Source organism: Triturus cristatus, chromosome 5_1 (genome assembly GCF_964204655.1).
Source record: "Triturus cristatus chromosome 5_1, aTriCri1.1, whole genome shotgun sequence".
NCBI classification, from domain to species: Eukaryota; Metazoa; Chordata; class Amphibia; order Caudata; family Salamandridae; genus Triturus; species Triturus cristatus.
Genome location: NC_140587.1, coordinates 443703564 through 443726421, shown reverse-complemented (window position 1 = coordinate 443726421; position 22858 = coordinate 443703564). Strand labels below are relative to the sequence as shown.

Here is a 22858-nt window from a genome sequence, read left to right as displayed (position 1 = left end):
CACATGCATAGTAGACAGCTCCACAGTGTAAAGTTCATGCAGGGTATCAGGGGGCATAACTGCATCCGTTGAGCTGGTGTCTCAAAGTTGACTAGTGACCAGTGAGACTACTTCTTGACGACATGCCTCGTGGTCTGCCCTAGTACATGGTGAGTCATGCAGGGTTTCAGATTGAGGTATGATAGGATCGGTATCTGAAAAATGACTTTGTGTCGAGTGTGATAGCTTATTAACGACATGTCTAGAGGTCTATCTGGTGAGTGAGGATAACGGAGCCGGTGAAATTATTCAGCAGAATCCCGTGATCACGACTATTCTACATAGTGGTGGTGTGGCAATATACTGTTTATAGACAAACTGGTAAACCTACCCAATGTTTAATGGGTCCAGGCTATACCGGATAAGGATCGGCTGGGGCGGAGGGCGCCAGCTAAAAAAGACAACCAGCGTAGTTTTACAATAAACACTTCAAGGGGAGCGGGAAATTGTTAAAAACGCCAGTAAGGCTAATCTTGGTAGAGTAGAGATAACACAAACAAACAAATAGTAAACCAGGCCAGTTGGGCTAACTGGGCAGAGTAAGGATAATTCAAACAAGACTAATAAAGTGGCTGCAAACAGGTACTTACTCACGCCCCGGGTATTCTGCTCTGAACACCTACGTGCCTCCAGGATCGCCGGTAGTTGACACGGTTTTGGAGGCACTATTTATGTCCAAAGTTGATTGGGTGTTCAACCCGGAACAGCTGCGAGTGTCGTGGAAACAGAGGCGGGACTGTGTTTCACGAAGTTGTGGATGGCGGCCATGTTTGAATGGTCTAGAAGTGTCAAGGAGTAAGAGTCTCCGTATCGACGATTTAGAAGGGGGGAACACATGAGTGTGTCTCGAGGGTGTGCGTGGCGTATGGACCCAAAAATAAAAAATATAAAATATAAAATAATAATAAAAGTGCCTCAGGGTCACGCAGTGAGTTGGTTGACTGGTAGCACCTCTAGCTACTGTGGTTAGCACGTCGGCCATATTGGAACGGGTCTGGAAGATATCCCAAAGTGTGTATATTATTGAAAGATTGCATGGTCTGGATATAGGCACATGGGTTGGTACAATTGTGTCCGTTCCAAATTAACGAGCTACAGTCAAAGCAGGTAGATGTCAGGTCTGCAGTGGGTGGTGGAGTAAGGTTATGATAGCTGGTATTATGGATTGAGAGAACTCCATGGGATGTCGTCGTTGAGACCTGTGACATCAGTGCGGAGTCTGAAGACCCAGCGTTGTTCTGTTATGAACAGGTTGGTTGGTGTCCATGAGGGATTGTGGTCAATCACAGTCCATTTGAGACTGTCAGGGGAATGGTTGTGTTCCAGGAAATGATTCTGCAGTTTAGTCTGTGTTTTCTTGCACCGTATTGTACTCTTATGTTCTCCGATGCGGGTTTTGACAGGTCTTGTTGTCATGCCTATGTATCGGAGTCCGCACGGGCAAGTAATCAGATAAATGCAGTTTTTAGTATTGCAGTTGGTGTGGTGTCTTAATTGCCAAGGTCTGGGAAGTCCCAGATCCAGCTCTTTCACAGGTTTTGTCTGGTGGCAGGTAGTACAAGAACCACAAGGGAAATGGCCTACAACCGGGGGTAGTGCCCACAGGGTTTCTCGTGGTTTCCTGTTCTTTCTGGGGCGGGTATGCACCAGGATATCTCTTAGGTTCTGAGTGCGTTTGAACGAGAAGAGGGGGCAGGGACCGGGGTCAAAGGAACCAGTTTTGAGTATTTTCCAATGACGTTTCACTATCCTCTGGATGTTGTTTGAGAGAGGGGTGAAAGATGTCACACATGTCAGTGCCGTGTTCTCTGATTTCGTCCTTGTTTCTAAAAGTGCATCACGGTTGTTATTCCTAGCCCTTTTGTGAGCTGTTTTAATGATGCTGGTGGGATATTTCCTGGTTACAAGATTCTTTTTCAGGATGGCAGCTTGAGCTTCGAACTCATTGAGGGTGTTACAGTTCCTTCTCAATCTGAGGAACTGTCCTACTGGGAGGTTGTCCCTCAAAGCTTTCGGGTGGTGGCTCTGATAAAGTAGGAGGCTGTTCCTATCAGATGGTTTCTTGTAGTTCGTGGTTAGTAAGCAGCCATCTTTCAAGGATATAGAGAGATCCAGGAAGGGGATCGACTCGTGAGAGTGGGTACCTGTGAATTTGAGGAAAGGGTCGATCGTATTCATCCATGCAAAAAAGGCAGCGCATTCGTCTGTACTCCCCCTCCAGAATACAAGGATGTCATCAATATATCGCCGCCAAAGAAGGATGTTGTCTTGGAAGGGGTTGGTAGGATTTTGAATTTTGTCTTCCTCCAGCTTGGCCATGTATAGACAGGCCAGGCTCGGCGCAAATGTGCTCCCCATGCATGTGCCCTGTATTTGATGGTACAGTTTGTTGTTGAACTCGAAAAAGTTTTCTTTAAGCGCGAGTTGGGCACATTCGCAGATGAACGAACATCATCAAACAACATCCAGAGGATAGTGAAACGTCATTGGAAAATACTCAAAACTGGTTCCTTTGACCCCGGTCCCTGCCCCCTCTTCTCGTTCAAACGCACTCAGAACCTAAGAGATATCCTGGTGCATACCCGCCCCAGAAAGAACAGGAAACCACGAGAAACCCTGTGGGCACTACCCCCGGTTGTAGGCCATTTCCCTTGTGGTTCTTGTACTACCTGCCACCAGACAAAACCTGTGAAAGAGCTGGATCTGGGACTTCCCAGACCTTGGCAATTAAGACACCACACCAACTGCAATACTAAAAACTGCATTTATCTGATTACTTGCCCGTGCGGACTCCGATACATAGGCATGACAACAAGACCTGTCAAAACCCGCATCGGAGAACATAAGAGTACAATACGGTGCAAGAAAACACAGACTAAACTGCAGAATCATTTCCTGGAACACAACCATTCCCCTGACAGTCTCAAATGGACTGTGATTGACCACAATCCCTCATGGACACCAACCAACCTGTTCATAACAGAACAACGCTGGGTCTTCAGACTCCGCACTGATGTCACAGGTCTCAACGACGACATCCCATGGAGTTCTCTCAATCCATAATACCAGCTATCATAACCTTACTCCACCACCCACTGCAGACCTGACATCTACCTGCTTTGACTGTAGCTCGTTAATTTGGAACGGACACAATTGTACCAACCCATGTGCCTATATCCAGACCATGCAATCTTTCAATAATATACACACTTTGGGATATCTTCCAGACCCGTTCCAATATGGCCGACGTGCTAACCACAGTAGCTAGAGGTGCTACCAGTCAACCAACTCACTGCGTGACCCTGAGGCACTTTTATTATTATTTTATATTTTATATTTTTTATTTTTGGGTCCATACGCCACGCACACCCTCGAGACACACTCATGTGTTCCCCCCCTTCTAAATCGTCGATACGGAGACTCTTACTCCTTGACACTTCTAGACCATTCAAACATGGCCGCCATCCACAACTTCGTGAAACACAGTCCCGCCTCTGTTTCCACGACACTCGCAGCTGTTCCGGGTTGAACACCCAATCAACTTTGGACATAAATAGTGCCTCCAAAACCGTGTCAACTACCGGCGATCCTGGAGGCACGTAGGTGTTCAGAGCAGAATACCCGGGGCGTGAGTAAGTACCTGTTTGCAGCCACTTTATTAGTCTTGTTTGAATTATCCTTACTCTGCCCAGTTAGCCCAACTGGCCTGGTTTACTATTTGTTTGTTTGTGTTATCTCTACTCTACCAAGATTAGCCTTACTGGCGTTTTTAACAATTTCCCGCTCCCCTTGAAGTGTTTATTGTAAAACTACGCTGGTTGTCTTTTTTAGCTGGCGCCCTCCGCCCCAGCCGATCCTTATCCGGTATAGCCTGGACCCATTAAACATTGGGTAGGTTTACCAGTTTGTCTATAAACAGTATATTGCCACACCACCACTATGTAGAATAGTCATGATCACGGGATTCTGCTGAATAATTTCACCGGCTCCGTTATCCTCACTCACCAGATAGACCTCTAGACATGTCGTTAATAAGCTATCACACTCGACACAAAGTCATTTTTCAGATACCGATCCTATCATACCTCAATCTGAAACCCTGCATGACTCACCATGTACTAGGGCAGACCACGAGGCATGTCGTCAAGAAGTAGTCTCACTGGTCACTAGTCAACTTTGAGACACCAGCTCAACGGATGCAGTTATGCCCCCTGATACCCTGCATGAACTTTACACTGTGGAGCTGTCTACTATGCATGTGTCCCGCACTGATTTATCTTGCGTGACCCGTATACCGACAGAGTTGATAGAACCACCAGTCTTTCTTGCACCCGCCCCCCTCCCCTGGCATGTGGCACAACCATGATGCGAGTATTTCTCCGCACCGACTCGTTTTGATACCAGGGACATGTATTACGCCCCCTGGAGATGTTGTTGACCACTTCATTTTGCCTCCCCTTTTTTGTCTCCCTGTCCCCTTTTTCTCCTCCCTTTCCTTTTAGGTTCGCTCATAGGGACTCGAATAAAACGTGATCCCTATACTATGGACATATAGGATACATTCTGACCTATATCAAATTTTGTTACCACTTTCCTTTTGGTCCTGACGAAGCGCTACGGATCCGTTAGGGACCGCTGGGAAGCGCGAAACATGTTGACCACCCACCTCACGTTCTCACTCTCACTCTAACTTTATCACATACGGGTCGAGAGTAACAGAACTATCTACCTTTCCCCTACCTTTTTAGAGTGCTATTTAGGCACCACTCCCCGTTAGATTTTAACCAGACCCGCAGGACCCATTAATAAACCGTTTGGGGTTCCTACAGGTCTTTTTAGCCTCACCACACCACCCACCATCCCCACACACCCGCACGCACAACTACGGCTACTCCAGTAAAAAGATCTCCGACAGAGAGCCCTCCTGAAGGGCCCGTGAGGGACTGCAGCGCCACCCCCACGAGGAGCAACGCCCGATGATGATGCTTTGCACCCGCAAGGGTGTGTGAGGGCACTTGGAAATCCACCCAGGAGTATCTGGCCTACACGTTAGACATCACCGCGAACCTTCACAATCACCATTATTTTCCCAACCCCCCAGCAGTTCACCACTTTGGGACTGCCCACCATAGGAACTGGTACCATTTTGTGTATTTAGCTAACTTAGGAGCGCTGGTACAGGACCTCCTTCTTAACTCCTGCTTCTGGTCCCCCCCTCTCAGTGTGTTTACGACTATCTTCTGTATGACTCTTGCCTGACATAAATGGTGCACATCCGCCAGATCTACTTTCATGTTTGAAAAAAAAAATCAGCTTTCACGCAAGCCTTTTAGGAGAGAGGAATTAAATGTCAATTTGAAAAGGAGAGAGACAGTTTGGAGGTGCAGATATGTACTGTCGACCCTCGGCTCTGTTGTGTTTAAATCAGTCCTCTGCAGTATGTGCACCCAGCTACACCTGTTCAGCAGTGCTCTTTCCTTCAGTGTAAAGCTGTTCAGATGACTGGGCTTCAACCCCTCATCTTTCCGTAGTGTATGTTGATTTCAGTAGTGGTCGGTTGGTTACTGGCTATTCAGAAGCATGTGAGACTTTATGGGGAAAAGGACATTGAGCCCTCAAAAGCACCTGCTGTCATCTGTGTCCTCAATTCTGATAACTGGGGGTATACCCATCAATTACCCTCCCATTACCTGGGTAAGGAAAACACAATCTAAGGAAAATAGTGGTAAGGAGGAAAGAATAGAGCAACATTTTTTGACAAAGGACACCTTTAATTATCCTTTCATATGTGTATAGATTCACATTTCATTTTCTTTGTTTTTTGCTGAGCATATATAAAAGACATATAATTTACAAAACAACACCTCTGTACATATGACGAAACTAAGCTACTGTCCTAAAAAATAATAATTTCCAATTATGGATCCACCTTTCAATAGTGTGGACTACCCAGAGGGCATATACATTGCATAAGGAAATCAATATCTCCACAAATTCAAAGGCAATGCAAAGCTGTTGAATCCCCACAAATTCCAATTATTTATGGTCCCTCTGTACAACCAAACTGTCGAGGCGGTCGCTTTTCAGCCAATTAATTCCTTTTGGCCTCTTCAGGACAAGAAAAACAGCAGCAATCTTAGGCTGATTTCTCCACTCAGCATACCAAGCGTGAGTACAACGTACTCGCAAGGAATGGGGCGCTGGGGGTCCAACCCCTATGCCATCTCTTTTTAGAGAATCAATTGGGACCCTTATCGTGTTCAAAGATTAAGGAAATTCATCCGCCGTGGTTACACGCTTTATTCTTTCCCCTTCCTTGGTGTCTATTCCGAATCTGTCAGTGCTCGCTCTCTTGCTGCGCTCCATATCACCACCCACCGCGTACCACAGGACCAACAACATGCAGAATTCTTCAGTTTCAATTTTAAATGTTTACTAGAGTTCCAGTACAGGGAATGGGCAAGAAATAGATTTGTTTGCATTAGTTAGGGGATAAGTTGACCTTGAGACAGAGCGAAGCAGATTTTGTCCCAAGACTGTTCTCCTGGCGAGGTGAATCTTTTATCATGAAAGTAGCTAGACCATTTAATAGGAAGGTTAAGTGCATGTTGGGAGGTTCCTCACTTATCAATTTGTATTTCTTAGAAGCCACGTGTCCATCCGATTGGATGTGTCTGAGAGCAGAGAAAAAGGGAGTGGAGTGCAGTGGGCCTAGTTTAGAAACTCTAACTTTAGGAATTCGTAAAAGTCTAAATTGGATAGGGCATGTCCCCCTTGTAGAGTCACAAATGATAAAGGTTCCTCACTCTCATATAAGTCCAATATGAAGGTAATAACCTTTCTTGCCCATTCTAAGCTAAAATGAAACATTTCCTAGCTTTCGTAACGGAAAGTTTCAATTCTATTAATGACTCGGAGGCGAGGATTAGAATTAGGCTTTTCTTTCTTCTGTCTATTCAATAGCAGCCTTAGAAAATAATAGTGAACAACAATAGGACTTCATTTCCCACGAAGCCTATGGAAAAACAACAATGCGATGCAACAGTCCATTGTCCAATCAGGCGCCTCCTGGGACCATAAGAGCCCATCCTCTGTACTGGACGTCCACTTTCTTACTGCGACAAAGCCAACCGCTAGAATTCCTAGTCCTGCTTCGGCGACTCTGTCCCTGCAGGCAGAAAAAAGGAGTCGTAAAATCTGCAAACCAAAGTCACCAGCCCAGAAGCAAAAACAACATTTATAACCGAACAGGAAAACACTTTACTTGCGCCTGACGACACATCCTGATGAGCCCGGGTGGGTCCAGGAGTATCCTGAGGGCGGGCTAATCCACGCCTCCGAGTCCTTAATAGAATTGAAACTTTCCGTTACGAAAGCTAGGACATTTTTCATTCTATGTCAGGACTCGGAGGTGAGGATTAGGCTAGTTCAAAGCTTATCAACCACCAGAGACGCAATGGAGGTAACTGGCTTGAAGTAAAACCTTTTAAAGGTTGAGTCGGAAGACCAATCTGCCGCATTCAAGATGTCCCCCAAGCGTGCTCCTAGCATAAAAGCCTTAGATACCATAGTACCCCTAGCGACGTATGTTCCGAAGACCTTAGTGTCGATTCCGGCCTCAACCATCACCCAACGAACCCATCTTGCAATCGTCGGGGAGGAGACTGCCCAAAAAGGCTTCCACAAGGCAATCAGGAGCTGACGTTCCCCATGTGGACTTCATAAGCTCTGATACATCTGACAATGCAGAGTTTGGGACAGTCAGGGAAAGCCGGATAAGAAATAACCCGAGACTGGGTCTTGGTGCATCGGGACACATGGTAGTTGACTCCCTCTGGCATGAAGGATCTCCCTGTAATATCCAGGGCCCGTACATCCAATACCTGTCTACAGGACACCAAACACAACAACATAGCCAGCTTCGAAGACAGCTGCTTCCGTGACAGGTATTTGCTGCTGGGCCTTTCCGACAAGAAGTGTAAGACCTTATTTACATCCCAGAGCTCAGAGTAATGTAGTTCTAGGGGAAGGGAAAGGTGAATCTCCCGGAGGAGCTTCCTCACCAGAGGGTGGTCACCCACGGGATGATCCACCACCACCGAGTGTCCTGCCGAGGTCACAGAGCGGAACGTATTAATTGTCCTGTAAGCCAACCCCTCCGAAGCCAGGGAGGCCAGAAAATTCAGGATGTGAATGACATCTGCCCCCACGGGATCCAGACTCCGTTGCAGACACAAAACCCATCCATCGAGACCAGGCCGATCGGTAGCGCTTGACAGTGCCATTGGCCCATGCGCTTGAAAGTAGCTTTGCATCGTGGCACGAAAGCCCAGGGACTTGCCATCGAGACCTGTAATCCGCCACGCCATCAAGGGCAACGAGTCGTTCGCTATCAGGGGATGAGGGTTGCCCAATGGATTGATCAAGAGATGAGGGAGCCGGGGTAGACGGATTGGAGAAGCCCAGGAAAGTTCCATCAGAACTGGAAACCAGGCTTGCGCTATCCATACTGGGGTAATCCGCACCAGATCCGCCCCCTGCCGACAGACCAGCGTTGTCAGCCGCATGATCATGGCGAAGGGGGGAAATGCATAACCCTTCTCTATCGACCAATCCTGAAGGAAGGCATCGGTGGCTGCCACCCCTGGATCCGGCCTCCAGCTCAAGTACCGGGGGACCTGGAAGTCCAGGTGAGAGGCAAAGAGGTCGACAGAGAAAGGACCCCCACTCTTCCTGCAAGGTCAGAAACACCGGCCGGAAGAGTTTCCACATGCTGGAATCTCGGAAGATGTCGAGACAGCCAATCGGCCACTTGATTGGCCACTCCCGGTAGGACTCCCGGTAGATGCTCCGTAATCACCAACACTTTGTGGGACAGGCAGTATTCCCAAAAAAAGTCCTTGGCCAAGTCTGCCAGGCCTTTGGAACGCGTTCCTCCCAGATGATTGATGTAGCGCACTGCAGCTACATTGTCCATCTTGAGGAGGACACACGAGCGAGCTCTGTCCTTCGTCCAACAACGGACCGTGAAAGAGCCCGCCATGAGCTCTAAACAGTTGATGTGGAGGGAACCTTTCTCGGCGGACCAACCTCATCCTGTGGTGAACTCGCCACAACGTGCTCCCCAACCGGAGCTGCTCGCGTCAGACTCGATCACCAAGTCGGGAAGGAAACCAAAAATGGCTCGACCGTTCCACGCTTCCATGTGGCAGAGCCACCACTGAAGCTCGTCCCTGACCTCCTCAGACAGGGGGACCTTCTGAGCGTAGATGAAACGCTTTGAGTCGCTGAAGTGCCCCAAAGTGCAAAGGACCCAGAAAGATAGCCTGAATCGAGGCTGACAGGAGGCCGACCACCCTGGCTATACTGCGGAAGGACATTAGTTGTTTCTGAAGCAATTGGCAGATCTCGTGACGGATCTTCGCGATCTTCCTGGAAGGCAGGCTGAGAGTCGCTTCCACCGAATTGATCACAAAACCTAGGAAAGTGATCGAGCGAGTAGGATGGAGGCAAGACTTTGTGTGGTTTATGACAAACCCCTGGGATTAAAGAAGAAGCACCGCCGAACGGAGCTGGAAAATGAGTCTGAGGGCACTGGTGTAGGAAGAGCATGTCGTCCAGATAGACAATCATACTCATGCCCTGCGCCCTTAAAGCCTCCACCACTGGATGCAAAACTTTGGTGAAACACCAAGGGATGGACGACAGGCCAAAGGGAAGCGAAGTGAACTCGAAAGTTTGGCCGCCCCATTGGAACTGCAGGAACAAATGGTGGGGCTGGAAGATCGGGACCGTCAGGTAGGCGTCCTTGAGGTCCAAACGGACCATCCAGTCATTGGGACGCAACAGATTGCGAAGGAGGTGAATCCCTTCCATCTTGAAATGTCGGTAGACAATCCATTCATTGAACTCTCGAAGGTTTATCACCAAACGCTGTCCGCCATCCTGTTTCTGAACTAGAAAAATGTTGCTTACAAAGGCCCCGGGCCGGGTGTTGGAGCGGCAAATTGCACCCTTGCACAGGAGTTCTTGGACTTCGTGATGCATCAAGGCCGCCTCTGTGCCAGAGAACCTGATCAGAGTAGGAGGATAGGTCTGAACTGGGGAACCGAAAAACTCTATGTGAAAACCCTGCACGGTCTGAAGCACCCAAGCGTCGGATGTTAGGGACCGCCAATTGTCCAGAAAAAGGGCCAACCTGCCCCCCAAGCAATTACAAGAGACAATTATGGAACTCACCGTGATTGGCTGGGACACCGCAGCCTCTCCCACCATTGCTCTGGCCTCGGCGATGGAACGGCCTTTGGTGGGGTAGAAGCCACCAAAACGTGAGGAGTCTTGGTATTGTCCCCTCTGGGACTGCTGACCTCTGTCGGAGGCTGACTGCGAGAACTGGCCAGCCGAGCTTATAGATGTTGTCCCCGATCCCTTCCATCACATGGAGGATAACTAGTTTTGGTGAGTGCAGAAGCTCCCACCCCAGAACCTCCGAGAGACAAGCTAGCACCCCCCTCCAGAAGCGAGCCAGCGCTGTGCAGTGCCATATGGTATGTATCAGCGTCCCACCCTCCAGAGCCTAACCCTGGTAAAGTAAACCCAGTGAAGGTATTTAAATTGAATAAGTTGCAGGTGCAACGCAATAGCCGCCCCACGTGGGGAAGCCAAAGCTTTTGTCCAGTCCTCCTCCTCTAACTGGCCTACATCACCCTCCCAGGCCTCCTGCAGACGCTGCAAAGCCCTCTAATGAAATTTGAGTGCAAGAGTATGCGCGGTTTTTTTGAAGAGTGCATTCTTTGCAAGGGACAAGTGCCGATACAAGTGAGCACTCAGCTGAGATGTGCTGTTTTCAAGGTGGGCGTATAAGAGTAACCTGTTGTTGTGTAATATCCGCTATCACAGGGAAAACGTATTATCGTGTGGGTTACCTTCGGAGCTTTATTTTCTGAAAACAGCTGAAGACCAGGAGATAAATAAATAAAACACGATTCTTAGGAAATACCAAATGATTCAAATAGGCACTGCTAATTATGTGCGTGTTGAGCTTCATAGAGCAGTTGTGACAGTGCTCGTATACGTGCTTGTCACAGTAAAAGCAAAACACACTGCTGGCACTGCAATCGTGTGTTTGCTGGCCCGAGAGTGGTGCGTGCGCAGTCTGCTCTTTTTGGAAGCCCATACGCGTGCTTGCGGCGCTCCCCTGCGCGCTCCCACAAGGTGTATGCCGCCACAAGCACGAGTGTGTGCTTCTAAAAAGAGCAGAGTGACGGCTACAGGTCGTCTTACGCAGCGCATGCGCGCTGCGTAGGCGAGACCTAAAAAATGTATGAGGAGGCCATCAGGACCAGGGACTTATTCGCCTGCTGGATCTCTCTCTATACTATCCGTTCATTCCACCTTCGGTTGTCATCAAAGAAAAGAGTTTTTAATGGTAGAGATTGAGGAAATGTTAAGCAGTCTTCTTTAGAGGGGGTTACTGAAGGGGTGTTTAAGTTGACATTAAGGATGTCAGTGGTTTTTATTTTGAGAGATCCTAGAGGATCACTAATTTTGGAAAACAGTAAGTAGTTGTTCTTGAACTTTAACCTAGCAGCTAATTTTTTCCCAGCTTTATTTAAGTAAAACAGTCTCTTCCCCTTCTGTGCCTGAATCCACAGATGTGCGTGTTTATTCACAATTTTATTATATTCATATTTCAGCTTCTTTACAAAGTCAGGGCAGAAGGATCTCGTACTTCTAAATAGAATTTCTTGGAATTTAATGTCTGCCTCCAACTTATGTAAAGAGGATCTAATTTCTTTATTTGTCTTAGACATCTGACTTATCACTTGCCCTTGGAAAAAAACATTTTAAGGTGTCCCAAAGGATGACAGAAGAGGGGTGCCCTCAAGGAACAATGTCAACGTTTGGTCTAGTTCCCGGACATCGGCTTCGTTCTCAAGAATTTCAGAATTCAATCTTCATGATTGGTTCTTAGGTTGGGAGGGCAGTAGTCTAAGAGGGATAGAGACAGCTGCGTGATCATAAGTGGTAATGGGTTCAATGTTAGCAGATAAGGTGTATTGTAATAGGGCATTATCAACTAAAATGTAATAAATCCTAGTAAAACTATTATGAAAGGGAGAAAAAAAGTGAAGTCATTCCTAGTGGAGTTACGCTACCTTCAAAAGTCTGCTAGGGCATGTGCAGTGCCTTACGGGCCTTAGGGATTCTATATTTAAAGGCTGAGTGCCTATCTAGAATAGTATCCATTGATAGGAAAAAAGTCACCTCCCAGAATGATGCTGGTATTCGTGGGGTGCAGGGCCATCTTGGCAGTTAGGTCAGACCAAAAGGTAGGGTCATCTACACTCTGTTGCAAACACTTCTAAGTCACCTGCTTGAAGTTGGGTATTTAACCACCTGCCATAATTGTCCTGCTGCCAATCCTTAAAGAGTAATATTAGTCAGAAACCTTCCTGCGCTTCACCGGATGGTTAAGGCCTTTTGTATTTAACGAAATTACCCTCTGCGTGGGCATAAATCAGACAAATAGTAACACAATGAGTTAAATTGTGCAAGGGGTAAACGTGATCTATCAAACAACCATAGGTTAAAATGTTTTATGAGGGAAAACATGGCTCTGAAGGAATAAAAGCTCAAAAGAGTAGAGGAGAAAGATAAAAGACTAAACCAGAAAACAAGAACACTCCCTGAGTAAAGGGAGGTGCACCCCAAAGAGGCAAAAAAGTTTGGACTAGGCAGTGGGGCACACACACAGTGGGAAACAAGAGCCCATCCACTCAAGACCCAAAAACCAAACAAGGTTAAACATTATTTTAGATAGTCATGGTACAAACACCACAGTCAAAAAGCATGTATGTTGTGAATCATAAAAACTACTAAATCGTAGAGGCAAGGTAATTGAAACATATAAATAACTACCTTTATGTAACCCCAATAGTTAACATTAATTGCAGATACTATAGAAAAACTGCATATCATGCCGTGACCAATCTGAGTGATGAAGCAGATCTACACATAGCCAGATATAGCTATGTCTGTTCTCAGCCCTCCCGGCGGCCAGCCACCCGTAACAGCAGGCAGAACAATCAGATATACAGTGAGTCCTGTGAATGAGAATGCTCCGAAGAAAGATGAAACTGAGCAAATATAGTGGGCAATAATACTTGTAATCCAATCTACCTGAAAAACAAGAGTACCAATTCTAGAGCTCTATAATAACAAAGAGGACCAAGACAATAATCAGACCTTAACATGTCAATAGAGAGTTTGGTTACTTTGGGTCTAGTCAGCAGCACATACGATGCCCAAGTAAGAATAGGATATGAGGCTGGAGATACAGGATTGAAGTGACACACATAACAATAACAATACATTGTCGAGAGTGTCCAAGAACTTTACAGGGCAACATGTAATAGCCAAATATACACGAGGGCCAAAGGCCCATGATTTGGAAATTTAGCTGAGCATTCAGCTGGAGCCATTGGGACTAATGGAAAATAGTCACAAATAAACAGTGAAGACAGGGGGGGAAGGGGTGGCACTCCCACCCCCATCCTCCACCTCTGCATGGACAAAAAAGAAAGCATGTTAAATGGTAAAGAGTCATACAAATTACTAGTTTCTATTAACACATTTGGTCTAATTCACGGGATTACCAAACCAGAATAGAGGAAATGTAATTGGAAGAGCCAGGGCTCCAGAGAACTTGAAAATAGATATGGGAACAGGTCATACAGAGCATTTTCCAAGCTCATGATAGTAAATGACACCGCATAAGAGCCTCTTCTAACCAGTCATCTAGGCTTGTCACTGGCATCCGCCATCTGGGTTTTAAAGGTGTTATCAAGAAAAGTTACCAATTCCGCTCGTTCAAAGAAGGTGTGTGAACGACCCTTGAAGACAACTCTGAGTGTTGAATCGCTCTTTATGCCAAAGTCTTCCTGAGGGCCATAAAACATTTACTCCTCATAACAGTATCCCTCACAAAATCCTGAGAGATGAGATGTTGGCGTCTTTCCATTGGACTAACTTGACTTTCCTCATGTGTACTAAAATCAGCTCTGTGTGTTGGTGACTTAGAGGTTTGAATTTCCGAACTCGAGGGGATGACGCATTCTTAGATCTGTGGGTAGGGATCCGATGAGCACGCTCGATCTCAAAGTCCCTACCAAACTAAAGACCCAGGGTTGGAGGTAGCCATTTTTCTGGAAAGTCCACCACTATGGGGCAGTAGATTCAACATCTTCCGGAAGTCCAAAAAGTCAAAGCTTGCCACACATTTTGCGATCCTCCAAATCGGTAATATTGCATCTGAGGGAAGTTATCATCATGTCAGCTCTGGTCAGGCTCTTTTGTTGGGCAGATATACGATCTTCTGCCATACCAATTCTACTCTCTGGGTTGGACACTCTGAAATTAAGGTCTTTAAGATTTTTACGAATGCCAGACATCTCAACTTATAAGAGATCGGTATTGATTTGGTGGTTTGAGCTATGTCATGTACCTCTTCCAACAGCGTCTAGTGTAGAGGAGTTATCCTGTTCCTTCATTCTGGACATTCTGGAAAGGGGGTGGGGGTTCTTGTTTTGTCCTCTTAAGGTTGCCCTTCCCCTCTTTATTTCCTTCTCCTTATGGTCTTTTGAATCCACCATCATTAGCCTCAAACACGTCAAGAAGCGAGATCCTCGCCTGGTTTCAGAGGGAGCACAGGACCCTTTTAAAGTTTAAAATTACACTGATCCAAATCGGGATTGACCGCAGAAGAAAGATTGGAGCTTGTATGACCCAGAGTAAGCGAGGAGGAGAAGGACCCCCAAGTCGAGGAGGAATAGGATGAAAATACGCTGCAAGGGAGCATGGAGATTTGAGGAGACGATTGAAGGTGGCGTAACAGCGACCAAAGAGTGAGCAGCAGGAGGATGTAGAGTAAGGATTCAATCAAAAATACATAAGGCCAGCTCAGTAGGTCAGTAGGAAGTCCATAGATCGAGCATTAGGCATGCAAACAGTAACAGACCTGGGCAGGAGAAACACAGGCGCGGTGAAAACACACAAAGGTTTGTAAAAGAATACCACTGTGTCCACGGGATGAAATCGTTGGACTAAAAGCCACATTCATGGAGTAGTGATTATTGCAGGAGTACAACTCTGGGAGAGGGGGGGTGAAGAGAGGAGGTGAAATACCATTCGATAAGTAGATTAATCACTGTATATTTGCGATACCATAAACACGTGAGGTGCAAAACATTAGCACTGCATAATTTTTCCAGTGTAGCGATGATTCGGGAGCCCCAGCCTTTCCTCGTGGTCATCGTTGTGCCACTTGTATGGCAAGGGAATGCACCACGTAAAAATTGCCTGTTTGTCGCCGGAGCTCTGGATAAGATACAAAAGGGCATATTTACAAGGTCTTAACGCTGCGGTAGGGTCAATTTTTTTACATTACAGGAGCTTTTTTTTTTACCGCCATATTTTCAAGTTGCCGCTAACTCCAGTTAGCTGCATTTTTCTAGCGTTAACGTGAATTTTTCCTAGCAGCACTTCTGTAAGCGTGATTTACGGAAAATGAGATGCAAGGTAGGCGTTCCCAAGTAAATACTCCCGTAAAACACACCGCGATATTTACAAGGATTTCCTTGTACGTCGCTAAAGAAAAAATCTTCCGCTAATTTCAATTAACCTTTTCGGTGCTCAGGACGGCCCCCGGCCGTCCAACGTCACGGTGGGCGAGTGCGGAGGACTGCTGGGGGCCGTCCAAACCCCGCCTGCTTATTAATTCTCCCACACAGCACCAAAGGGGTTCGAGGCAGTTTTTTAATGTCAGAAAATACCTGGTCTTAAAAATGGTGCAAACACACCTGGTGCCTCATTACCGAGAGGTTTTGGTGCTGGACAGCGCTGTAAGGAACCTTGCTGCACTACCCTGCGACCAAACAAAAGAGCAGGAATGCGCCCTATCAATAAGATAGGGCGCATTCCTGACCTTTTCCCCTACGTTGTCCAAAACAGGCACCCTTGTGCCATGGTACAAGGGTGCCTGCATTTTGGAGCTGATTGATGTTGTGCAGGAAGGGATACCTTCCTGCACAAAATCAATCAATCCAGGCGATTTCTTCTTTCTACATGAGCCTGCAGGTGGAGGAGGGCTTCGAACTCATGACCTCCGGGTCAGAGGAACCAGCAGCAGCAGATGATGGGGACAGCAGCAGCAGCTAGGGGACAGCAGCAGCAGCTACCAGACAGCGCTGCGTTGTGGAAGGAACAAGTCCACTAAGGGATAATTCCCCTGTACACCCAAAAGTACACCCAAAAGCGCACTAACAGGGTGCGAGGAAAGGCAGCACCACCCGGTTTCCTCCTCCGATCTAACAGTGACGACCATATTCTATGTTCCCCAGCGAATAATGGCAGATCAAGCTGCGCGCCTAAGGACCTTTGCCCGAACTGACCACCGTGCCCCTGGAACCCGCTGCCACCAATTGCGGAAATCAGCGACTTGAGCCAGTTAGTGGAGTCCCACACCGGTCTTCTACAGTGTCGTCGGCGATGTGCATCCACTGCAGCACAGGGATTGTTCATGGGACGATGTGCCCCACCCACAGGCGCTAGGCCTGGGCCCGACACAACCCTTGGGCCTCCTCCGCTCCCTGCCCCATATTCTCCTCACCTGGACATCGAAACCAGGGCTCAATCCACTGTGCTCTCTCCAAATCTGTGAATCAGCCAGTAGAATCCTCAGCTAGGCCGGATTTCACAAGCCTGGGTACAGCAGTCACCTTCGAGTCCACTGGGGAGCTTCCCGATTCAGGTGATGCAACAGGGCCCTCTTAGGCGCGAAGTTGCGGTGCTCCCACCACACACGTTTGGTGCTGCTGAGGGGCCTCACCCTCCACAGTGTCCGGGCAGCGCTACCTCCTTCGGCCTGTGATGCAGAGGGGTGCTGGTCACCATCGGCAATCTCCTTGGTGCACCCCGGTGTAGTGGTGGCGTGAGTTATGCAATGCAGACTTCCCCCACGTCGGTGTGCAGGAGTGCCTCTACCGATCACAGCTCCAAGGGGCAACAGGCCAGCAATGTGTCTCCATGTGACCTGCCAGACTTCGCCACCAAATAAGGGCGATCGAAGCCTCAATGTCAACAGCCGTGGACCACAGGCTCGGGCCTGATGTGGCCCACCTCCACCATCATGCCGCAGTAAGTTCACAGCACCAGAGGCCTCCAGACCCCCCGGACTTTCCATGCTTCCATGCATCGGCCGCCGTGGTGTCACAAGGATGGCGCAATGAAAAGTGCTGCATCTTTTTTTTCCCCAGCGATGCGCCACCTTTTCATTAATGAGGCCCTGTTCTGCATTTCCTCTTCCCCTGGGACTCTGGCTGGTCATGCTGGGTGATTGGGGGGTATTGACCTGTGCTGAACTTGGTCCTGGCTGCTCCATTCTGAATTCCGCTGTTTTTATTTTCGTTTATTTACTTTGAGGTGTATTTGTAGCCACTTTTTGCCTCTAGAGGCTGAAAAGTGACGTTGGGCTGACTAGCGTGAATTTTGTTACCACTAATTGGCCAATGCAAAAACAACAGTTGATGGACAGAATGCAGAACAATGTCATACATTCACCCCAGTACAGACATCTGGGCCTAAATCCATCGTTTTTTTGCTCACCATGCCGTTTCAGTTTGAACCCAGCCGTATGCAAATCAGTCTTGACCCTGTGCCTCATGGGTACAGTCCAGCCCGAACTGCCAAGCCAGGTCCTCCCTGGACTGGAAACAAGCATCCTAGGACCGGTTTCGGGGTTTCACCCCTCTTCAGCCAGGATAGCTTGATTCCAGTGGCATGGAGAGCACGGGACCCACGTCTGGGCATACCCTTCCCACTCGGGTGACAAATGCAACAAGCATTAGCATAGCCAATAGGTCTCGCCTTTGGGACCTTATAAGTGCATAACTAAATACTTATAAGGTCCCAAAAGCGAGACCTAGTGGCTATGCCGTGCGGCCGTGAAAGTGAAAGTGATCGCGATCACGTTCAAATATCAGTGCGGCCGCAAAAGTGAAAGTAATCGCGGTAAAGCGCGGCGCGCGCACCCGCGCACATGCACTGTAGCTCTAGGCTGGCCTGGTAGCACTTTTTGGAGCCCTCTCAATAAGTCTCGCAAGACCAGCGCATGCGCTGAATCAGGCGAGACCTAAAAACAACAGTTGATGGACAGAATGCAGAACAATATCATACATTCAATGGCTAATACTAATTGGCCAGCCGGCACTTTTTTCACTCTAACGTCAAGATTTTTATTGCCGTGACGCTACTGTTAGCGGCAATTTTCACCGCTGCTAACTGATTCTAACGCCGTTAGGGACGTATTGTCAATATGTCGTTAACATGGCGATGGATTTCGGCAATAGTCAGTGATAAAAAAAAATTGCCGCTAAGCAACATAAAAACTGCATAGCGGCAATTCTTGTAAATATACCCCAAAGTTTTGCACAGTGCCTCCTAACACTGTGCCGTCACTTGTGTTGATTGCCGGGGTAGTCTCGGCGACGCAGTCTTTCCAGCACAGCACATTAAACAAAGGCAAAGCAGGCCAGACTCTGGCACACGATTCTCACTGTGCTCCACTCTGGATTATTCAATAAACCATATCGGGTAGGGGGGTGACAGCAGACCCTCTGACAATTGAGTCTGTCCTGCTACTGCTCCACAACCGTCGGATGGCGGTGAAGAAGGTACGGGCTCTCGGGATCTCAGAAAGGACCCACGAACTTCCATGTGGGCTAAACTACGCTGGCTGCATTTTAAAGTACCTTACAGGGTCAAAACACATGCGACCAAGATCTTTGTGTGCCCAGCAATTTTGAAGTAATTATAATGTATATGATATGGCAATATGTGATTCCTACACCTTATAATACTCTTGCTATGTAACATATCCTGTACATCTATTTTCATACTTGTAAGATTTATTGTATCTGTGTGTGATGTAAAGCACTGACACACCCTACACTATGATGAGTAGCGCTATAAAAGAATTAAATACAAAATAAATGTATGCCATTTAAATCATTATTTGTGTAATTACTCGTACACAGAGGTGATTATTATTTTCTTTCTTAAAGTTCATGCGTGCAAGTATCTCACATGGGCGTTAAACTAAGTCAAAAAGGCCTCCAAGTCATGGTTTCTCTAAAGTGCTGTATGCCTGAGTCCCCTTTCAATGTATTGGCATCTAAATGTTAGGCAGCAGGTGGCTCCAGGGCTGGTGATACTCAAACAAAAGAAAGGCTGATGACCATCAAATTCAGGCCTTTGTTTTGGGCCCAGTTGGAAGGGGGAAAACATTAAGCGGCATGCAGGTAACTGCTCAAGAAAGTGGCCCTATAAATACAGCATGGTTGTACCCTATCAGTTCATGATCAGGGACTTTTCTACGATAGAAACGGGTTCAACTTTAGAGTTGCCACCTGTTCCATGGAGAGATTGTTCTAGAAACTGCAGAAGAAAAGAAGGCGCCCTCTTGCGTTCACGGTGCATATGTGCTGGTATTCCTCCAGTCGACTGTGGTGAGAAGGTCCAGGCAGGAGAGAACAATCGCCTACGAAGAACATAGAGTGAAGGGTGGCTCACTCATGTCGTGTTACAGACCCCCGGAGGGGGGGGGAAGTACATTATTATTTTCAGTCTTTTTGTAGATCAGTTTGCTAATGTCCTTACGAGAGTTATGCAAGACAAACTGTGCGTCGATTGAACTATGTGCGCAGGTAACGCGCTTTGTTTTTATTGTTAAGTGGCTTGTTTTCTGCATTAGTAATACGAGGCTGGCAGTGACTCTGGGCTTGTTTCATCTCTTGTGACAGGTGGTGGAAGCAGACGGGGACAGTTATGCCTACTCGAAATATGGACGATTTTGTCATGAGATAAAATTCAACTACTCTCCATATGTCAATTACTTCACGCGGGTTTTCTGGAACAGATCCTATTTTGTGTATAAAGTCAACTCTGTGATCTCATTTCAGTATTGAGCCATAAAGCCTTCCTCGCCTGCAAATGGCAGCGACTCTTCATTAGATGGTACGTTTTTCTTTAAATAAAAAAAAAAGTTTCCTTCAGCACACATTAGTCACTCTTCTGACTGATGCTGTGAGCTGAACGGAGAGACAAGTGGCAGCACACTGAACCGTGCAAGGTCGCCGAGAAGTTTTATAGCCGGCAGATTTCTCCTCTAAGTTGGCCGGAGTTTGTTAACCCATCTATACTGTTTGTGACTGCACTGAAAGAGACCTGTTGTAGTGCCCATGAAACCGAGCACCGAGGGATTTGCGACGAGCCAGGCTGACCTCTGCACGGACCGGGAACCTGAACAGCACAACTTGACCTCGCAGCAGGGTCTGCAAACATCAGTCAGTCCCCACTGATACAGGGGCGACCATCAGTGGCCATCCGCCTCCGTTCTTAATCCTCAAACACATTCTGAATGTCTCTTGTGTTGTATGTAATATGTCCACTGAAAAAGCTACACCTCCTACAGGCCAAAGCACATCCACAGAACCCAGTCAGAGTCCAGATGTGGTGACACTTCTCCATCTGCAACGCAGTGTTCACTAGCAGGACCAAAAGAGAAAGGACTGCAGCTCCAAGCACTGAGGAAGGGTGGATGGTCCTCCTGCGTGTGCTGTCACTGGATTCTGGCGCATCTTCAAATGAATGAATGCTACATGAATAGGCCGTGCTCAAACTGTTGCACTGAGAAATGTTGCCTTCGAAAATGTTTAGGTTTATGGAGATTTCTCCAACAAAACTGTTTCTCAAATGTCGTATAAGCCTGGCCAACTTCCATACTTATCTTTGCACAGGTGGTGGGTGGACAGTGTTTAATCCTACTCCAAGATGGCGGTGTTCAATCCTACTCCAAGATGGAGGTGTTCAATCCTACTCCAAGATGGAGGTGTGATTGTATGTGTAATGGGATGGCTCGGAGTTAAACCTAAGAGAAGCTTTGCTCATTCTTCTCACAATGGTATGTGAAGCAACGTCCCAAAATGGCTTCTAAATTGTTAAGAATTACATTAAAATTATATGACGGCAACACATAGCTTTAAAAATGCACTCCGAGAACACACTCTCATCTGACTTGCCTGTGAGAGCAGTGAAATGCCCTGACAGTTGCACACATGCAGAGTGGCCAGGGTGCACGTGTTGCATTGCATCCTTGAAGCACAGGCCAAGCTTACCCTTCCCCAAGTATGGATGGGGAAGGGTAAAGCGCACAACATGAATGTAAAAGGCGAACACGCCTGAACAATGTGCCTTAAACTTAAAAATGTACAGTAGCTCTGTGGGCTACATTTGTTAATCTACAGTATGTGTTTAGTGTTTCCTGTGTGTTCCATGTACTTCTGATTTGCTTGCATATTTGTATTTTGATTGCCTTTGATTCCACGCCTCTGCCTTGGAAAAATAAATGCCCCTTCCCCTAAAATCAGCTCACTGAGGTCCAGTTCGACCTCGTTCCTGGAGGCTATCTAAATATTTAGCACAGTACCCCATTTGGCGCAAGTTTTACACACACCTTTAAAATATAATATCTGCCTAATCCTTTCATTGTTAAGAATCGAATTACCAGATTCCCTTTGTTTATTTCTGCCTATGTTTGAGTTTGTGGTTGAGAGCCCTGAGTGCCTGGGGTGTTTGGACGTGTGCCTCTTTAACAATTGCCCTGATAGCACAACTCTGTCAGGTGATAAAATAAAAAGTGTTCCAGGCTGTGTGTTGTGGTAATAGTCGTTGTACATTGGTTGATGGTGTGGCTAATGGCACGTTAGTTGTGTACAGTACATTATTTTTTAAAGATATGTAAATATGCTTTTTAACCCAGTAGAACAAGAGAAACAGCACCTCTATAGCAATTTATTGTGTATAGTTCTGTTTCTAAGTTCACTAGACATCATGTGTGGCTTGTCCTCTGCGATTCTGGGAGTGTCTTAGTGATGTGAGATGATCACTCCTGCGATAGTCATCCCTTGATAACACCCTTGGGTGCCCCCTTTCACCCGGACCGTGTGTTTTCAAGCCTCGCACTTCTTTGTGGAAATTAACCTACACCGCCAGCATTTCACCTCCCTCAATGTGGCCCAGAGGGCTCATACTTTACCCTGGCACCTCTGCTCCTCCAGGAGAAAGGTCGCATCTTCAAACAGGGTGCTGAAGTTAGATTTCCCTGCCCCCTCGGACAGCCCACCGTAGAACAACGCCCAGCTTTTCTCCCCAGCAGGAGTCGGGGCAGTTTTTCTACCGAAAATTAAATATTGAAGTTACCCATTAGGAGCAGACGTGGGTGCTAGGTCGAGTATCATCCACAGCAGTATTTTGGAGCCGCAATTTTCTTCATACCCCAAAGCTGTGTTTTTTAGTAAATGTAAGAAGAATGACACATTTTACCAATGCCAAAAATATTGCTGTCATGTTAAGAATTCGCTGCGAGTGTTTTATTAACATCTTTCTCTTCTTTAATCAGGATTTGTTTCTTCCTGCCCATGCTCCTCATTAAATCAGTTGCTTACACTCTGCGTTTGCTGGTGTCATCATTGTTGCATCCTGTGCTCTGCAGTCAGTGCTGCCTGTCTCCTTTTGTCCTTGTCGCTCATTGATATCCTTCCTACTGCAATGTTCCGTGCTGTCCCAGCGCCCTCATTAAAAACCGAAAACTGCCATGGCAGCCTTCTAGAAACGTGCTGCCGCGCGCCATCTTTTGTCCTGCTCTGCTACCCGGGATCAGGAAAGCACACATGCCTCCCAGCCGTCGGCAACTGTGATGCTG

General features: G+C 47.1%; 1 protein-coding gene across 1 annotated transcript in view; it reads left to right on the top strand.

Moving 5' to 3' along the window:
* The window catches only part of DPY19L4 (dpy-19 like 4), a 554933-nt gene extending 532331 nt beyond the window's left edge, over positions 1-22602 (top strand). Inside the window, exon 19 of the mRNA XM_085605236.1 lies at positions 19899-22602. Within this exon, the coding sequence (XP_085461362.1) occupies positions 19899-20063 (165 nt within the window). The 3' untranslated portion in view covers positions 20064-22602. The remainder of the gene's footprint in view (positions 1-19898) is intronic.
* The last annotated feature ends 256 nt before the right edge of the window (positions 22603-22858 follow it).